We start from the raw sequence: 19,400 nt of genomic DNA, 5'->3' as shown, positions 1-19,400 counted from the left end.
GCCAGGGCAACACTTAATACATGAGCAACAATTACATGACTCACAAGCCCCGTTGTCTTGCTCATTTTGACAATACAAAACAGTCCTCACAATAAAGACTGACACATGAGGATAGACCAACACATATTCATTACATTATAAAGTGTTTTGATGTGCAATTGCATAAAATAGAAATTGTTATCTCAATACAAATTGGTTAATGAGTGCTTGGAATGGTGCAGGGGACTTTTATCTGTGGTTAGCTACGGAAGTGTAGAGGGAGCTTTACACTGTACTGTCCCTGCCCTGGAGTGTATGATGGTACAGTGCAGAGGGAGCTTCACTGTATCTATCCTATGCTGTCCCTGCTCTGGGATTGTGTGATGGGACAGTGTAGCGGGAACTTCACTCTGTATCTAACCTGTGCTGTCACTGCCCTGGCAGAGTGTAATGGGACAGTGTAGACATGGAGCCTCATTTTGTATCTAACCTGCGCTGTCCCTGCCCTGGAAATTGTGAGAGTCCTTTATTGAGTATCTAATCCATGTTGTTGCTGTACTGTGGATGTGTGATGGGATGGCATAGAAGAAATTTTATTCTGTTTCTGGCTCGTAGTACATGTGCCTTGGATATCATATTTTATAAATGATGAAGAGAAAGCAAGACAAAAGGAATGCTGTATATACTCGTGTAATTGTCGATACCGTGTAATAATCGACCACCCCTTTTTTTAGCTCAAATATCAGATGTTTTGAATGATCCTTAAATGTTGACCCCCCCTTATCTTTAGCCCCAACCGCCCACCCATCCTTGTCCTGGCTGCCAGCCCATCCGAACTCCTGTTGCCCCAGCTGCCTGTTCATCCAAACTCCTGATGCCCTGGCCTCCTGCCTATCTGAACACCCGATGCCCTGGCTGCCTGCCCATCTAAATTCCTTTCACCCCAGCTGCCTGTCAATCTGAACACCTGATGTCCCAGCCACCTACCCATCTGACCTCCTGATGCCCTGGCTGCCCATCTGAACCCCCCATCACCACAGTCACCCACTCATCCGCACTCCCGATGCCCTGCCCGCCCACCCATTTGAGCTCCTAACTGTGGATTTTCGACCTGGCCGCCTGCCCACTCGAACCCCCAATGCCCCATCCGCAGACTTACCACCTGGTCCTGGCCATCCCAGCTCCCAAAGCTTTGAACAACACAGGTAATTACTGTGGTTAAAAGTTCCTCATTCTCTTCAGTGCAAATGAATGTTTCCTGGGATTAACTTTGGAGGGAGGAATACCATGAGCTGTTGATTAAGGAAGCGCAAATCCATATAAGAAATGGAAATAGGTCATTTGGTCCATCGAGTCTGTCCTGCCATTTAATCATGATCTTATCCATTTTCCCACTCAGCACCACTGCCCGGCCTTCTCCCATAACCTCTGAAACCCTGGAATCTATCAATCTCTGCCTTAAATTCACCCAATGACCCAGCTACCACAACTGCCCATGGCAACAAATTCCACAGATTTACTACCTGCTGGCTGAAGATGTAATGGTGGTAGAATCGTTTGGAAGGGGGGGCAATTGGCCTTCTCCTCTTCCCAGACTTTGTAGTTGATTTGATCGCCCTTTATTTCAGCTTCAGTTCATCTCCACATCTTTAAAGATATGTTGGCATAGAGGTTAACGTGATGCGATTACAGCACCTGCGACCAAGATTCGAATCTGGTGCTGTCTTTAAGGTGTTTGTATGTCCTCCCCATGTCTGAGTAGGTTTCCTCCAAGTGTACTGGCTTCCTCCCACACTGCAAAATGTATGGGGGCTGTAGGTTAATTGGGTGTAATTGAGCATCAGAGGCTTGTGGGCCAGAAATGATTGTTATCATGATGTATGTCTAAATTTAAAAATTTTAAAACTGGAACAGAGCACAAATGCTGGAAGATCATAGTTGTTCAAGTGAACCGGTACGGACTTGAAGGGCCGACATGGCCTGTTTCCGTGCTGTAAACGGTTATATGGTTATAAAACAAATCAGGTGAATGTAGATTTTTTCTGACCAGAGTAGGCAATTGGTTAGCACAGGACATAGGTTTAAGGGGGGAGGGATGGGGGGGTGGTGGGGGGAGAGAGATTTAACAGGAACCTGAGGTGTAACCTTTTTTACACAGAGGGTTGTGGGCATATGGACAGGCTGCCAGAGGAGGTGGTTGAGGGAGGTACTATTGTTATGTTTTCGAAGCAGTTGGACAGATTCATGGATGTGGTGGGTTTAGAGCAGGGGTGTCAAACTCAAATTCACGGAGGGCCAAAATTAAAAACTTGGACTAAGTCGAGGGCCGAACTAAATATTTATTGAAAATTTTCAACAACATCTGCATGTTTTCTCTTCTTTCAACATATGTAATGTTAAACTTTTTCTTATTAAAATAAATGTTTAATAATAGTTTTGGATAAACTCTTTCCAGAAGCATTAACAAATGAGAAATAAAATATTCAATCAATAATATTTCTCTATAGAGGATTTGTCAAATGTTGCTAGTGTGCTGTCGAATAGTAAAATCTGAGGGCTATTGAGAATGTGGGAGAATAACATGATTCCTGAAACAATCAAATGGGTGACTGATTGTGGGCATGAACTCTAGCAGGGTTATTTGCCATGCCCTTTTTCCATTGGTACAGATATCCTTTGATTTACACACTTTTCAAGTTTTATGCCTAATGAGCTTGTATCCAGGTGCAGGACCATTTTTAACGAGGAATATATTTATCACTGTGACATGAAACTATTGGAAGATCGTTTTATCCTGAGATTAAAGTTCATAATACTTACTCAGGCCTGTGTGCGGGAGGGCGGGGTTTGCGGGCGATCGGGTTGGAGAACGACAGAACGGGGGCATTGGCTCTCGCTGCAGGGCAGCATCTCGGCGGATCAGCGGCCCCGTCACCATGAGTCGCGGATCGGCCTGCGGCAGGGAGGGGGAGGGGGCAACGGTCCTGGCGAGGTCAGGCCCGAGGCCTCCGGTTCCGGGCGCTGGGAAGCGGCCGTGGCTTCCCCTGACACCGGACAGAGTCCACGGTGAGACCCTGCAACGTAAACAGAGGAGGTGGGGGCGATTAGCAGGCTGACGCCAATGCATTCTGGGATTTGTTGTATTACTGTGCATGCGCTATACTGGCGCGGCGGCCAGCGGGCCACCTCTAATATATTTTTGAAATGATCTTGCGGGCCAAATATAATTATATCGCGGGCCAAATTTGGCCCACGGGCCAGAGTTTGACATGTGTGGTTTAGAGGAATAGGGGCCAAACGCAGGAAGGTGGGACTTGTGAACATGGGGCATTTTGGACAGTTCGGGCAAGTTGGGCCGTTGTGAGACTCTTTGACTCAGTGGGTCTGACGAGTTCCTCTGTCTGATCCGTTGAGTTACACCAACCCTTTGTGTGTTGCTCCTTGTCTCCTGATCTGTGGTTGCGGAGTCCAGTGTGTTTGGGACGCATGTCCCTCACACCCCTGCAATCAATAGACGTCCATTTCACTGTGTGAGTCATCTACAGTCCCGACAGTCGATGGTGTTCCTCCTTCATTAGATTCCTCTGTTCTTACTGCCTCTTCCCTTTCCTCTTGCAGTGCTGCGCGATGACTTCCGACAGAACCCGGCAGACGTCGTGGTGGCGGCTGGGGAACCCGCCATCATGGAGTGCCAGCCTCCTCGTGGGCATCCGGAACCCACCATCTTTTGGAAGAAAGACAATAACCGGATCAGCGAACATGATGAGAGGATAACGGTGTGTATTCCTGGTTCGCGACATGAACGGTTCTCTGCTTCACAGGATGACAAATGCAGAGAAAGAATTATCCCAAGGTTGGGATGAGGGTGCACATGTTCTCTTTGTCACTGAACACTTGTAAAGTGACACCTGCACATTGTCCACTTCCATTATCCATCTTCACTGCCTTCAGGGGGAACAAACTTCAAAGCTTCACTTTGTATCTAACCCGTGCTGTCCCTGCCCTGGGAGTGTGTGATGGGATAATGTAGAAGGAGCTTCACTCTGGATCTAACCTGTGCTGTCCCTGTCCTGAGAATGTGTAATGGGACAGTGAGAGGGAGCTTCACTCTGTATCTAACCCATGCTGTCCCTACCCTGGGGGTGTATGATGGGATATTTAACAGTTCAACTGAAATGGAATTTTACTTTAAGTCTATGTCCTTCAATCACCAACGGTGCGTGGGTGTAGGCCTTACACTATTTAACCCTTTCTTGATCATGAAGACCTCACTTCAAGCTCTCTTTACTCTTCCCCACCTGATTGAAGATGTCTCACTACTTTACTGGGGGGTGCTTCTCTCAATATCTTTCTGCCAAGATGGTGCAATCGAGATTTTGGCATTGTTTCAGCGACAGTAACACCAGATCTGCCACAGATGCAATCCAGGAGGGGTGGGGAGTGGAGCCGTGGTCATCCAGTGCTCCTCTGCAGGGTCCTAGTGCCTGGCCCTTCCAGCCAGCAGCCCCATGCAGGTTTAAACTATCTTTCAAATGAGGTTGGCAACATTTTGTTTACATCAAAGACTACCTGGGTCCATGCCCAGGCTCAGCAGCCCAGACATCAAGGGCTCTTAGCTTCAGGGGGCAGCGGACACCAGAGTGGGTGATCACCCTACCCTGCCACCCCTCTCCCAAGAAAGAGTCTCCTGTGAGAGGTCTCGACAGGATGGGGGACCACAGCAGTGGACCAGCGAGGGACTCGGAGAGCAAGGGACTCATACCAGGCCGCGGGCTGCCAGTGATCAGCTCGTGGGAATCAGGGATTGGTGAGTAGGGCTCCTAAAGGGGCCTCTGGCCCTTACAAATCCCTGACTATATTGCGGGTTGTGAACAAGTTCCGGGGAGGGTGACTTGGATGCCTGGAGCTCAGGTTCACCACTGGAATAGGGAGGAGACCGTGCAGCTCTGGAGGTCACAGGTGCAATAGATGGTGACATCGGAGGAGGTGGCGGGATCCATGGACACTTTGATTTCTGTTTCCTTTTTTTGTCTAGATAGGGAAGCTGAGCTAGTGTGTCTTTACAGGGTGAACACCTTTCATGTTCATGACAATAATCCTGATGAAGGGATCAGGATGATCAAGGGATAAACTGCAGAGTGAATGGGACTGCTCAGATAATCAGTTGTAACAGTTGACATGGTTGTGCGCTTTTGTCACACAGATGCATGGAGGCAAGTTGATGATTTCAAACACCAAGCGCAGCGATGCGGGCAAGTATATCTGTGTTGGGACCAACATCGTGGGAGAGAAGGACAGTGAATCTGCCGAACTCACTGTGTTTGGTAAGAGCTCTCCTCAAATACACATTCCTGCCTGAGACTCCAATGGGCTTTCAGTCTCATTTGATGGATCTCAGCCAAGAAGAGATAAAGGCCATTCAGCCCATCCTTTCTAATCTATTTTGCCAAACCCAATTCATAGATATAGGAGCAGAAATAGGATATTCAACCCATCAAGTCTGCCTTGCCATTCCATCATGAGCTGATCCATTTTTCCACTCACCCCACTGCCCGGGCTTCTCCTCCTTGATGCTCTGGTTAATCAAGAAGCTATCAATCTCTGTCGTAAACACTCCCAATGACCTGGCCCCCACAACTGCTTGTGGCAACAAATTCCACAGATTTACCAACCTCTGTCCGAAGAAATTCGTCCCCATCTCTGTTCTTAATGGACACCCTTCAATCCCAAAGTTGTACCCTTTTGTCCTAGACTCCCCCACCATGGGGAACAACCTTTCTACATCTACTCTGCCCACACCTTTCAACATTCAATGTGTTTCAATGAGATCCCCAGCCCCACCCCCAACCCCACCCAATCCATTCTCCTAAATTCCAATGAGTACACCAAGAGCTGTCAAACATTCCTCATATGATGATCCTTTCATTCCTGGAATCATCCTTGTGAACCTTCTCTAAATCCTCTCCAATGTTAGTACATCCTTTCTCATGTAAGGAGCCCAAAACTGCACACAATACTCCAAGTGAGGTCTCGCCAGGGCTTTATAAAGCCTCAAAATCATATCCCTGCCCTTATATTCTATTACTTTTGAAATGAATGCCAACATTGCATTTGCCTTCCTCACCACTAATTCAACCTGCAAGTTTACCTTCAGGTTATCCTGCACAAGGGATCCCAGGTCCCTTTTGCATCTGTGTATTTACAATGTTATCCCCATTTTTAAAAAGTCTGTGTGTTTATTTTCATCCATCATCACAGATCCACTGAGGAAGTGAAGACTGAAGGGCTATGAAGAGGTGTGAGGTCAGATATCACCTTGGCCCTGGGGCTCAATGACATTAGAGCCTGGAAACTGACCATTCAGCTCATATTTTCCATACTGACCTCTGGGCATCCATCTGTATCATACTCATCTGCCAGCAGAGCCTATATGCACACCATGCCTGGGTTATTTAAGTCATCTAGATACTTCTTAGTTGCTGCTAATGACTTGGCTTCCTCCACTCTCTCCAGCTGTGTGTTCCAGCTCCTCCCCACGTTCTGGGTGAAATGGGTCCCATCAGATCCTGTCTAAATCTCTTCGCCTTTCAAAAATCTTTGTCCTCTCGTTGCATTCACTTTTGACAATAAAAATGTTTGTCAAGATGTACAGATGCCCAATATTCTTCCCTGCTGCCTCCACCAGGAATTGTAAAAAAAAAACCCCTCCAATAGGCTACCAGAACGCCGTTACAGCACCAGTGATTGGGACCGGGCCTGTGCTGTCGATAAGGCGTTTGTACATTTTCCCCATGTCTGTGTGAGTTTTCCCCGGAGTTCTGGTTTTCTCCCACTGTTCAAAACGTACCTATTACTGTCCAGTATGTCTAAATGTAATTTTAAAATAAAATTTAAAACACTGCTACAGCACCAGCGATAGAGGTACAAATCCAGCACTGTGTGTAAGGAATTTGTACCTTTTCCCTGTGACTGCATGAATTTCATCTGGGTGTTATACTTTCCTTGCACCATTCAAAATGTACCAGGATGTAGGTTAAATGGATGTAATTGGATGGCACGGACACATTGGCCAAACGGGCCTGTTACTGTGCTGTTTCCTAAATAAAAAATAAAAATAAATTTAAATTGCCATACTGACAGAGTTCATAAATATAAATAGCATTCACAATTACAGAAGTGCAAGGAAAATATGGAACTTCAGTCATGTGGGCAGGTCTTTTTGTGATTTGTGATGCCAGGGTAGCTGATGAGGGGAATGTTTCCTGCAGCCGACTCTATGCCCTTCATAATTGTATGCACTTCAGTCATGTCCTCTCTTAACCGCCTACCCTCCAGGGAGACCAGGCCCATGCTCTTCCAGTCTCTCTCCTCATAACTGAAACAATCCATTGCTGGGATTCTCCTGGTAAATTTCTGCATCTTCTCCATCGCAATCACATCCTTCCTGCAGTGAGGGGGACCTGAACTTCACACAGTGCTCCATTTGGAATCTGACTAGGGATTTATAAAGATGGAGCCCAAAGAGTTTGCTTCACTATTCGAATTGCTGCTGTATTTTCCATCACAACCTTGTTCTCCGGTCTGCTCCCCATAACCTTTGACGTCTTTGCTAATCAAGAAACTATCACTGCTTTAAATCTCCCCAGTGACCTGGCTTCCACAGCCATCTGTGGCCTCGAATTCCAGAGTCACCACCCTCTGGCTGAAGAAATTCAACTCTGTTCTTAATGGACGTCCTTTTATTCTGATGCTGTGCCCTCTGGCCGTGGACTCTCCCACATGCCTATAGTGTAATTTATAGCAACTTTGCACCTGTAACACACAATTCTGCTGCCACAAAACAACAAATTTTGTGACACAGGCTCATGCCAATAAATTTTGATTCTGACTGGATACATCTTATCCATGTCCACTCTATTCTGCCCCCTCAATATTCAGTAGGTCTCAATGAGAACCTCCTCTTGTCCCTTTTGTCCTTCTACCCCACTGTCAGCTATCAAAGTTATTGAGTCATACAGGCCCTTCAGCCCAACTCTTCCTTGCTAACCATTTACATTCTTGGCTAGTCCAATTTGCCTTCCATTCAAGTAAAATTAAGTCAAGTTTATTGTCATCTGATTGTACAAGTACAACCTGACGAAATAACGTTCTCCAGTCCTCGGTGCAAAAGAGGCAGACACACAATCAAGCATAACACTCATACAGTCAAGACAAGACATGCAGAACAAGTATTGTTTCTGGAACATGAGAGTCTCGGATGATTAATGTCAGCAGTTCCTTTGGTCGTTCAGCATTCTCACTGCCCGTGGGAGGAAGATGTTCCATCAGTTTCGTGGTGCTGGTTCTGACTCTCCTCTATCTCCTTCCTCTCCTAGCCTATCTGTCCAGATGCTTTGTGAGCTCCTGAAACTCCTGGCCTCTTTGAAATGCATTTAGACTCTATTCACCACCATTGATGGTGGGCAAGGTTGTGGCTCTGGGTCCAGGGGACTGACAGTTGTCGTTCACTAAAAGATGTGAGCAATATACTTCCACTTCAGTGTAAGGGTGGATTCCCCTTGTGGGAGATTAAACTGTGTAAGCAAACTGTGCAGGTGATTTGAATCATGTTAATCTCTTCATAAAGGAAGTTAATTATCAGGGGCATTCTCCATGACTGAGAGGCAATCAAGTAGCAAATTACTGGGAGCTCTGTAACTTTCAGTACTGGTTTTACTCACAACTGACTGCCCTCTCTAATGGTCTCTCTCTGTCCCTCTTTGAATTTCCCTTCCCCCCCCCACCCCGCTCCCCTCGACTCACTCTCCCTCTGCCCTGAGCTTTCCCTATGCCCCATGCTCTCGCTGTCTGTCTTGCATTCTCCCCTGCACCCTCCCACTCTCTGTCTTTCCCCCCCCCCCCATTCTCTATCCTTCCCTTTCTGTGTGTCTCTGTCTCACAGAGCGTCCCACCTTCATGAAGAGACCCATCAACCAAATTGTGCTGGAGGACGAGGCGGTGGAGTTTCGATGTCAATTGCAAGGGGACCCACAACCGATTGTACGATGGAGGAAGGACGACACTGATGTGGCCAGGGGCAGGTGGGTGCCTTCATTTGCCATTGTCTTTGCTATGTATTGGTGCTCACGAGTAGAGGGAGCTTCAGTCTGCAAGTAAACCAAGCTGTCACTGTCCCGGGAGTGTGTGATGAGGCAGTGTAGAGGGAGTTTCACTCTGTATCCAACTCGTGCTGTCCCTGTCTTGCGAGTGTGTGATGGGACAATGTAGAGGGAGTTTCACTCTGTATCTAACCCGTGCTGTCCCTGTCCTGGGAGTGCGATGGGACAGTGTAGAGGGAGTTGATTTGCCATCAATTTAAAAACATGAGATGGAGTCCAGATGCAGCACATAGTTGCAGTGGAAGGAAAAGGTGTTTAACCCCAAGGCACCAGAGTAACTCATTTAAATTTATTAAGGGCACTCCAAAGTGTCCTCCCTTTGTCTTCCAACAACCTCTCACTTTCAGTCCAATTTTTTACCTGCACCCAACTTCCACACTGAGCAAAGTGATTTTCTGTTTCAAGTGTTAGTGAATTCCTGCCTTATATGGCATAGCCTGTGGGTGACCTAATGTCTACCCCTGTACAATGTGGTGTGTGTGTGTGTGTGCACGTCTGTATCTAACCCGTGCTGTCCCTGCCTGTGAGTGTGTGATGGGACAGTGTCGAGGGAACTTCACTCTGTATCTAACCCGTGCTGTCCCTGCCCTGGGTGTGTGTGATGGGACAGTGTTGAGGGAACTTCACTCTGTATCTAACCCGTGGTGTCCCTGCCCTGGGAGTGTGTGATGGGACAGTGTAGAGGGAGCTTCACTCTGTATCTAACCTGTCTCTCCCAGTGCATTTGATACAATTATACTTTTCCTCTCTTATCTTGATAAATGATAAATTCTTTGGGGGGGGTGGGGAGGAGAGAAAAATGGAGCAGCTGTGATTAAAGATGATCTTTGTAGTTTGAAAGGAAATTGTAACTTTGGACAGATCTGTGTCAGACAGGCTGCAGGTCCTCCCAGCTGTCAGAGGGAGCAAGATTTGCAGATAAGTTGGCAGCTGGGGAGGATGGTTGGAATGTTGTGCAAGGCGTGAGGAATGCCCTTGTTGTCGCAATAATGTGGCCCATTTGCAGATCCAGCTGCGGTCTCCCCATGTGGAACAGGCAAGCATTTACAATTATACTTTGTATTGAGGCCTGGGCTTCAGTGGAAGTTCATTATCCAAAATCCAGATTGTCACTTTGGTAAGGCCCAGACTGGTGGCTGAAAGCTGCTTCTTTCTGTTGTTGAGTCAGTGTAGTACTGAGGGGAATTTGAAAAGATCACAAGATACAAGTGTGTCTTCTTTGGTTTGGCTTCGCGGACGAAGATTTATGGAGGGGTAATGTCCACGCCAGCTGCAGGCTCGTTTGTGGCTGACAAGTCCGATGCGAGACAGGCAGACACGGTTGCAGCAGTTGCAGGGGAAAATAGGTTGGCTGGGGTTGGGTGTTGGGTTTTTCCTCCTTTGTCTTTTGTCAGTGAGGTGGGCTCTGCGGTCTTCTTCAAAGGAGGTTGCTGCCTGCCGAACTGTGAGGCGCCAAGATGCACGGTTTGAGGCGATATCAGCCCACTGGCGGTGGTCAATGTGGCAGGCACCAAGAGATTTCTTTAGGCAGTCCTTGTACCTCTTCTTTGGTACACCTCTGTCACGGTGGCCAGTGGAAAGCTCGCCATATAACACAATCTTGGGAAGGCGATGGACCTCCATTCTGGAGACGTGACCTGACCAGCGCAGTTGGATCTTCAGCAGCGTGGATTCGATGCTGTCGGCCTCTGCCATCTCGAGTACTTCGATGTTAGGGATGAAGTCGCTCCAATGAATGTTGAGGATGGAGCGGAGACAATGCTGGTGGAAGCGTTCTAGGAGCCATAGGCCAATCAGCCCGTCAGGTCTGCTCTGCCATTTAATCATGAGCTGATCCTTGTCACTCAGCCCCACTCCCTAGCCTTCTTCCCTATAACCCTTGATGCCCTGACTCTTCAAATAACTGTCAATTTCTGTCTTAATTACACCCACTGACCTCGTTTTCATAGCTGCCTGTGGCAACGTTCCACAGACTCACGACCCTTTGGCTAAAGAAATGTCGCCTTTCTGTTTTAAACTGATACCTTTTTATCTTAAAATTGTGGGCTCATCCTCCATCATGGGAAATAGCTGCCACATCTACTCTGTATAAGCCTATCAGCATTCAAAATGTATCTGAGGTGCCCCTATCCTTTTGTACTCCAATGCGTACAGTCCTAGAGCCGACAAACATTCCTCACATACTAACCCTTTCATTCCTCATCTCATTCCAGTAAATCTTCTCTGAACCCTTTCCAATGCCAGCGCATCCTTTCTCAAATTGGTGCCCAAAGCCGCTCTTCCCCTCCCGTTTGCTCTTCCCCTCCCGTTTGCTCTTCCCCTCCCGTTTGCTCTTCCCCTCCCGTTTGCTCTTCCCCTCCCGTTTGCTCTTCCCCTCCCGTTTGCTCTTCCCCTCCCGTTTGCTCTTCCCCTCCCGTTTGCTCTTCCCCTCCCGTTTGCTCTTCCCCTCCCGTTTGCTCTTCCCCTCCCGTTTGCTCTTCCCCTCCCGTTTGCTCTTCCCCTCCCGTTTGCTCTTCCCCTCCCGTTTGCTCTTCCCCTCCCGTTTGCTCTTCCCCTCCCGTTTGCTCTTCCCCTCCCGTTTGCTCTTCCCCTCCCGTTTGCTCTTCCCCTCCCGTTTGCTCTTCCCCTCCCGTTTGCTCTTCCCCTCCCGTTTGCTCTTCCCCTCCCGTTTGCTCTTCCCCTCCCGTTTGCTCTTCCCCTCCCGTTTGCTCTTCCCCTCCCGTTTGCTCTTCCCCTCCCGTTTGCTCTTCCCCTCCCGTTTGCTCTTCCCCTCCCGTTTGCTCTTCCCCTCCCGTTTGCTCTTCCCCTCCCGTTTGCTCTTCCCCTCCCGTTTGCTCTTCCCCTCCCGTTTGCTCTTCCCCTCCCGTTTGCTCTTCCCCTCCCGTTTGCTCTTCCCCTCCCGTTTGCTCTTCCCCTCCCGTTTGCTCTTCCCCTCCCGTTTGCTCTTCCCCTCCCGTTTGCTCTTCCCCTCCCGTTTGCTCTTCCCCTCCCGTTTGCTCTTCCCCTCCCGTTTGCTCTTCCCCTCCCGTTTGCTCTTCCCCTCCCGTTTGCTCTTCCCCTCCCGTTTGCTCTTCCCCTCCCGTTTGCTCTTCCCCTCCCGTTTGCTCTTCCCCTCCCGTTTGCTCTTCCCCTCCCGTTTGCTCTTCCCCTCCCGTTTGCTCTTCCCCTCCCGTTTGCTCTTCCCCTCCCGTTTGCTCTTCCCCTCCCGTTTGCTCTTCCCCTCCCGTTTGCTCTTCCCCTCCCGTTTGCTCTTCCCCTCCCGTTTGCTCTTCCCCTCCCGTTTGCTCTTCCCCTCCCGTTTGCTCTTCCCCTCCCGTTTGCTCTTCCCCTCCCGTTTGCTCTTCCCCTCCCGTTTGCTCTTCCCCTCCCGTTTGCTCTTCCCCTCCCGTTTGCTCTTCCCCTCCCGTTTGCTCTTCCCCTCCCGTTTGCTCTTCCCCTCCCGTTTGCTCTTCCCCTCCCGTTTGCTCTTCCCCTCCCGTTTGCTCTTCCCCTCCCGTTTGCTCTTCCCCTCCCGTTTGCTCTTCCCCTCCCGTTTGCTCTTCCCCTCCCGTTTGCTCTTCCCCTCCCGTTTGCTCTTCCCCTCCCGTTTGCTCTTCCCCTCCCGTTTGCTCTTCCCCTCCCGTTTGCTCTTCCCCTCCCGTTTGCTCTTCCCCTCCCGTTTGCTCTTCCCCTCCCGTTTGCTCTTCCCCTCCCGTTTGCTCTTCCCCTCCCGTTTGCTCTTCCCCTCCCGTTTGCTCTTCCCCTCCCGTTTGCTCTTCCCCTCCCGTTTGCTCTTCCCCTCCCGTTTGCTCTTCCCCTCCCGTTTGCTCTTCCCCTCCCGTTTGCTCTTCCCCTCCCGTTTGCTCTTCCCCTCCCGTTTGCTCTTCCCCTCCCGTTTGCTCTTCCCCTCCCGTTTGCTCTTCCCCTCCCGTTTGCTCTTCCCCTCCCGTTTGCTCTTCCCCTCCCGTTTGCGAATGCCAATGTTGCATTCACTTCCTTCACCACCGACCGAATCAACCTGGAGGTTAACCTTTGGTACATTCTGCATGAGGACTCCTAAGTCCCTTGGCATCTCTGAATTTTGAATTTTCTTCCCATCTTTAAGAATAGTCTGCCCATCTATTCTTCTACCAAAGTATATGACCGTGTATTATATTTCATGTGCCATCTCTTTGCTCATTCTCCTCATCTATCCAATTCTCTTCCACCTTTCTGTGTCCTCAACACCACCTGCTCTACCACCTATTTTGGTGCCATCTGCAAATTTAGCCACAAAGCTATCTATTCCATTATACAAATGGACTTGATTGGTAGTGTACCAAGTTAGAATAAAACCAGATATTTAGGATTGCACTTACAATTGTGTTACTGTGTGGCCATATTTTTCCATTTTGTTCTGATCACATAAACACTTCTACCTCAAACTGTTCCCGAAACCAGTGAATCATTCACACTCGGCAAGTACAGGTGTGGAATCTGGGAGATATGCACCAACTCACGCACAGACACACTCTACAGGACACTAGGTCACCCACAGGCCATTTCATACAAGGCAGGAATTTACTAACACTTGAAACAGAAAATCACTTTGCTCAATGTGGAAGGTGGGTGCAGGTAAAAAGTTGGACTGAAAGTGAGAGGTTGTTGGAAGACAAAGGGAGGACACTTTGGAGTGCCCTTAATAAATTTAAATGAGTTACTCTGGTGCCTTGGGGCTAAACACCTTTTCCTTCCACTGCAACTATGTGCTGCATCTGGGCTCCATCTCATGTTTTTAAATTGATGGCAAATCATTTTTGTCCCACATGAGCTCTGAACTCCAGGCGGTAACTTAACCTCTTGCACACCATGGTGCCTGCTTCCCAAGGACAGTCCCCACCCCACGAGGTCAGACACTGACGAAGGAACTGTTCTCAGCCCAACCCCCCAGGTTTAAGAATTCTGTACACGGCAGCTGAGGGTTACAATCTTTGGGTAGAGAATCAGCTGGAATTCCTTTCCTGGATCGACACTCAGTTCCCTTTCTCAGGATCCCAGACGCAACATGGCCATTTGTTTGAATAGTCCTCTAGTTTAACCATTCTCAACTTTTTTTTGGCCTCTGGCCCTCTTAGGACTCTGCTCAAATTTTATGGGCCCTCTTCTCTGTGAAGCAGGCAGGTTCAGTTGATTTATCAGTACTTCTCTCCAATTAACTACATAAAAAATTTTTTTTTAAATTGTGCTTCATGATGTAACGTAAATATAAATGGGTGTGGCTCCTTGGGGTTGCTGTATGGTCCCTGGTGAGAATTACTGCTCTAGTCCTCTATTCCAGATGGGCCTAACGTTTGAGGGAGCAGAAATTTACCTCTTAACCAAAGGAAAATTGGTGATTTCCCACCAGAAGGAAATCTTCCTTGTTCCAATGTCCATGCAAGGCATTGGCAATCACCAATATAACTAGCGAGAATGAGGGGGATCTCATTGAAACATTTTGAATGTTGAAAGGTGTGGACAGAGTAGATGCAGAAAGGTTGTTTCCCATGGTGGGGGAGTCTCGGACAAGAGGGCATAACTTCAGGATTGAAGGGTATCTGCTTAGAACAGAGATGCTTAGGAATTTCTTCAGCCAGAGAGTGGTGAATCTGTGGAATTTATTGGGTGAGGAGACCAAGACATTGAGTGTATTTAAGGCAGAAATTGATAGGTTCTTGATTAGCCAGGGCATCAAAGGTTATGGGGAGAAGACCTGGCAGTGGGGCTGAGAGGGAAAATGGATGAGGACTCGATAGGCTGAATGGCTTATTTCTGCTCCTATCACTTATGGTGTAGTCACTAGCAGATTGGTGCAGATCTAAATGTTTTTTTTTTAAAAAAAAAACAAAAGAGCTGGCATTAACTTCAAGAGGGGGATCACATACTGCAGGAAGGCTCCGCTGACCATTGATGGCTCCACCATTGAGGTCATCAAGAGTATCAAATTCCTTGGAGTGCTCTTGACGAAGAATCTCACCTGGTCCTTTTACACCAGCTCCATTGCTAAGAAAGCCCAGCACCATCTCTACTTCCTGCAAAGGCTGAGGGAAGTTCATCTCCCACCCTCCATCCTCACAACATTCTGCAGAGGTCGTATCAAGAGCATCCTCTGCACCTGCATCACTCCCTGGTTTGGAAGCTGTACCACCTCAGACCACAAGACCCTGCAGGGGATAATGAAGTCAGCGGAAAAGATCATTGGGGGCTCTCTTCCTACCATGAAGGATATTTACAAGACTCGATGCAGGTGAAAAGCAATAAACATTGTGAAGGGCTCCACACACCCCTCACGTAACCTGTTCTCCCTTCTGCCACCTGGTAGGAGGTACTGGAGTACTCGGGCCCTTGCGTCCAGATTGGGCAACAGTTTTTTTTTTCCCCAAGCCATCAGAACGCCCAGAAAAGATGTGCATAGAGTACCATGGTACTCCTGCAGGTACAGAGGTTTCCCCCGGCAGTAGGCCGGCGGTACACTTCTGCAGGTACAGAGGTTGCCCCCGGCAGTAGGCTGGCGGTACACTCCTGCAGGTACAGAGGTTGCCCCCGGCAGTAGGCCGGTGGTGTACCACCACAAGGTTTAACAGGGGCAGTTAGAGAGTGATAAGGAGTGTAAGGTGTTGGCAATGAGGATGGGCCACACCATGCAGATCAGTCTGTATCAATCCTGAGAGGAATGAATATAGCATCGTGGTAAACGTTACATTGTGTTACTCATGAGGCAGAGGTAAGGGAGTTCTCCTCTCAGAGGCTTGTGATGCTTTCAAACTGTCTACCACCACCCTCCCCCACTCCCCATAGGCTGAATTATTAATTGTATTTGCCTCTGATTTCTGATCTGCAGGGGAGAAGGGGGTTCTGCGGGAACCTTTCTACCTGTGGAGGGGGCGTTCTGCGGGAACCTTTCTTCCTGCGCGGGGGCGTTCTGCGGGAACCTTTCTTCCTGCGGCGGGTCGTTCTGCGGGAACCTTTCTTCCTGCAGCGAGGGCGTTCTGCGGGAACCTTTCTTCCTGCGGCAGGGGCATTCTGCGGGAACCTTTCTTCCTGCGGCGGGGGCGTTCTGCGGGAACCTTTCTTCCTGCGGAGGAGGGAGATGGAGGGGGGAGTGGGTCCTGCCTGTGACACCCAATTGACCAACACCCACAGTATGTTTTGAAACTGGAGTACCTGGTGGAAACCCAAACAGACACAGGGAGAACCTACAAACTCCTTACAGACAGCGCCAGATTCTAACCCAGTTGTTGGTGCTCTAACAGCATTGCTCCATCGGTGCTGCCCCACCTAAGGGAGTTCATTGGAAATCTCTCTTGCTGTTCCCCTTCTGTAATCCCTGCTGCTCTCCTTGCCTCTCTGTGTTATGTGAAATGGAGCTGAGGCTAAGAACAGACAAGGTGCAATCTTATCAAGTGCCAGAACAGGCTCAAGGGGCCAAATAGTTTCCAAGTTTTAATTCTTGTGTGCTATGTAAGCAGGAAATGGTGGAAATACTCAGCAGGGCAGGCAGTGTCTGTGGGGAGCAAAACAGTTTGAATATACTTGTCTCGTTCTTGTATTCCCTTTATGACTTGTTCCACAGAAAATAATTCTGAAATGCATTGAAATGTTCATTGTCACCCATACCAAGTTATAGAGAAAAACTTTGTTGTGCATGCTGTCCAAGCAAGTCAACTTATACTTAAGTAGAGCAGTTAGTGGAATAATAAAACTGAAGTGCAGGGAGCAGAGTCACAGTGTGTCAAATTGTGCCAGGTTTTGTATAGCAAAGTGCAGGGGACAGGTAAACCAGGCAGGGGCATCATAGAACCATAAAACATTACAGCGCAGAAACCAGGTCCTCTTGCCCTTCTAATCTGTGCTGAACTATTAATCTGCCTAGTCCCATTGACCTGCACCAAATCCATATCTTCCAATCTGCTCCCATCCATGTACCTGTCCAAATTCTTCATTAATGTTAAAATTGAGCCCGCATTCACCACTTCAGCTGGCACCTCGTTCTACACTCTCGCTACTCTCTGCTTAAATTAATTTTTTTTAAATTTGGGCATCAAGGTAATAGGCCATTTCAGCCCACGTATCCATGCTGCCCAATTACACCCAATTGACCTACACCCCCAGTAAGTTTTGAACGCTGGGAAGAAATCAAGCCCCCGGGAAAAACCCACATTGACACGGAAGAATGTACAAACTCCTTATAGGCAGCGCAGGATTCGAACCCTGGTCCCAATCTCTGGTGCTGTAAAGGTGTTGCGCTAACTGCTACCCAAACTGTACCGCCCACTCTGTGTGAAGAAGTTCATCTGAACTGTTCCCCTTTCACACTTAACCCATGTCCTCTACCCTCAGTGGAAAACGCTTACTTAAATTTATTCTCTATTCCATTCATAATTTTGCAAACCTTGATCAAATCTCTCCTTCTATGTTCCTGGGAATAGTCCTAAATGTTTTAACCTTTCTTGTAACTTCATTCCTGAAGTCCTGGCAACATCCCAATAAATTTTTCTCTGCACTCCTTCGTTCTTATCGATATCTTTCCTGCAGTTGGGTGACCAAAACTTTTCACAATATTCCAAATTTGGCCTCACCAATATCTTCTACAAATCTGTTACCCAGGAGGGGCCTATTCAAGAGTCTGATAACAGCAGGAAAGAAACTGTCCAAACAAAGAAAGAATGACTCCATTCAGAACTAGTCATCATTTGATCACCATTGTCAAATCTGCTCTTCTCTTGACTGAAACACAACCCCAGATTCTCCAGTCTGTCCACATACCTGGTGCCTTTATTGGGTACCACTCTCGACCACAATCAGGTAAGACATTGGTGAGGAGAAACTTGAAAGGTTGTGCGCAGTTTTGGTCACCTAACTACAGGAAATAAAGTGCAGAGAAGATTTAGTAAGATAGTGCCAGAACTTCAAGATCGGAGTTGTAGGGAAATGTTAAACAGGTTAGGACTTTATTCCCATCAGTGGGAGAAAAAGAAATCAGATGACCTTTCAGGCCAGCACCCTTCGTCAGGTCTCCTCCAGCTGATTCTTTCTAGCGTCTGCAGTCTCCTGTTACCACTCTTATCGAGCCACTCTGTCCCACTTTCATGCCAACATCTGAAGTTGATGGATGTTGGGCAAAAGTTGTCTGAACTTTGGTCAACAGTGGAATCCATAGAGGCTGGGAGGTGCTCAGCTGTGTTGTGGAAACTAATCACAAGAATTACCCATGGTCCATCCCCTAAGGTGCCAAGGCTTGGTGGGTGATACCCACACCAAAATAGAGAGCGCATTGGCCCTAATTGGAAGACTCTAACCCAACTGGGCCAAAACTACCAATAACATATCGCTTCATTGATCAGTCATTCCTTCCACTGATGATTGCCCACTTCAGAACCTAGAACTTGGTTACCAAGGAAACTCTCAATGAGTGAAAGCATTACTACCCTTGCTTGTCAATTCCGTCCTGTTTTCCTGTTGTTAGTCATCTCCATGAACCTTGGTCACTGGAATCGAGCAGGAAATTTAGGGCTTGGAATCCAGACCCAGATCTAGGGAATTCAGCACTGATGCCCTTCAGAGACTTCCTGAAAGCCAAAGCTTTGTTTGTATTCTCTGGAAGAAGCAGATCAGATGACCTGACCAGGGAATATGCTGCAGGCATCAGTACAAGTGCACCGTATCATTAAGGAGTTTATTTCTGGAAGCTTTTGTGAACATGTCATCAGTCTTTGCATGTCAGTACATCAGCCCAGAGAGGCGCGGAGGAGTGAAGCTTGGAGCAGAGTGCACAGCTCACCCTGTTGTCTCCAATACAAACATAGGAGCCACTTGTGTCGAACGGCATAACCCAAAGTTATGCTTGACTAACGTGGTTAGTCGGATGAGTGGAGCGCTGGGGGTGGTTTTGTATCTTGGCACGCAACACCAGCTGTCTGAACTGGGTTTCTGGCAGTGCAGTGAGTGCATTAAATGTAGAGTGATGCAGTTTGCATACACGATGACCATGTGCATATACACAGACACACAAATGACATGTTCACACATCGACACTGACACACATAAGAAATCTTGCACATGCACAATTTCTACACGCGCACATGCTTACTTATCAGAAAACTTTGCGACACTGTGATTGTAGTGTAATACACGAATGTGGTGGAGAAACTCAGTAGGTCACGTAGTGCCTATAGGAAGCATAGAGCTATCACCAAAGTTTCGGGCCTGTCTGTGCCACTCTCCTATCCTTCTGCCCAGGACTATTTGATCCCAGAATGGCAGTAA

General features: G+C 48.1%; 1 protein-coding gene across 29 annotated transcripts in view; it reads left to right on the top strand.

Moving 5' to 3' along the window:
* robo2 (roundabout, axon guidance receptor, homolog 2 (Drosophila)) overlaps positions 1 to 19,400 on the top strand; it is a 1,057,280-nt gene that overhangs the window by 851,536 nt on the left and 186,344 nt on the right. For all 29 annotated transcript variants that reach the window (XM_069889083.1, XM_069889099.1, XM_069889096.1 and 26 more), the window contains 3 exons: positions 3,598 to 3,755; positions 5,183 to 5,303; positions 8,921 to 9,059. In XM_069889083.1, the coding sequence (XP_069745184.1) occupies positions 3,598 to 3,755; positions 5,183 to 5,303; positions 8,921 to 9,059 (418 nt within the window). The remainder of the gene's footprint in view (positions 1 to 3,597; positions 3,756 to 5,182; positions 5,304 to 8,920; positions 9,060 to 19,400) is intronic.

The sequence above is a fragment of the Narcine bancroftii genome, chromosome 7 (genome assembly GCF_036971445.1).
Source record: "Narcine bancroftii isolate sNarBan1 chromosome 7, sNarBan1.hap1, whole genome shotgun sequence".
In the NCBI taxonomy this organism is placed as follows: Eukaryota; Metazoa; Chordata; class Chondrichthyes; order Torpediniformes; family Narcinidae; genus Narcine; species Narcine bancroftii.
This window is presented reverse-complemented; position numbering and strand designations above follow the sequence as displayed.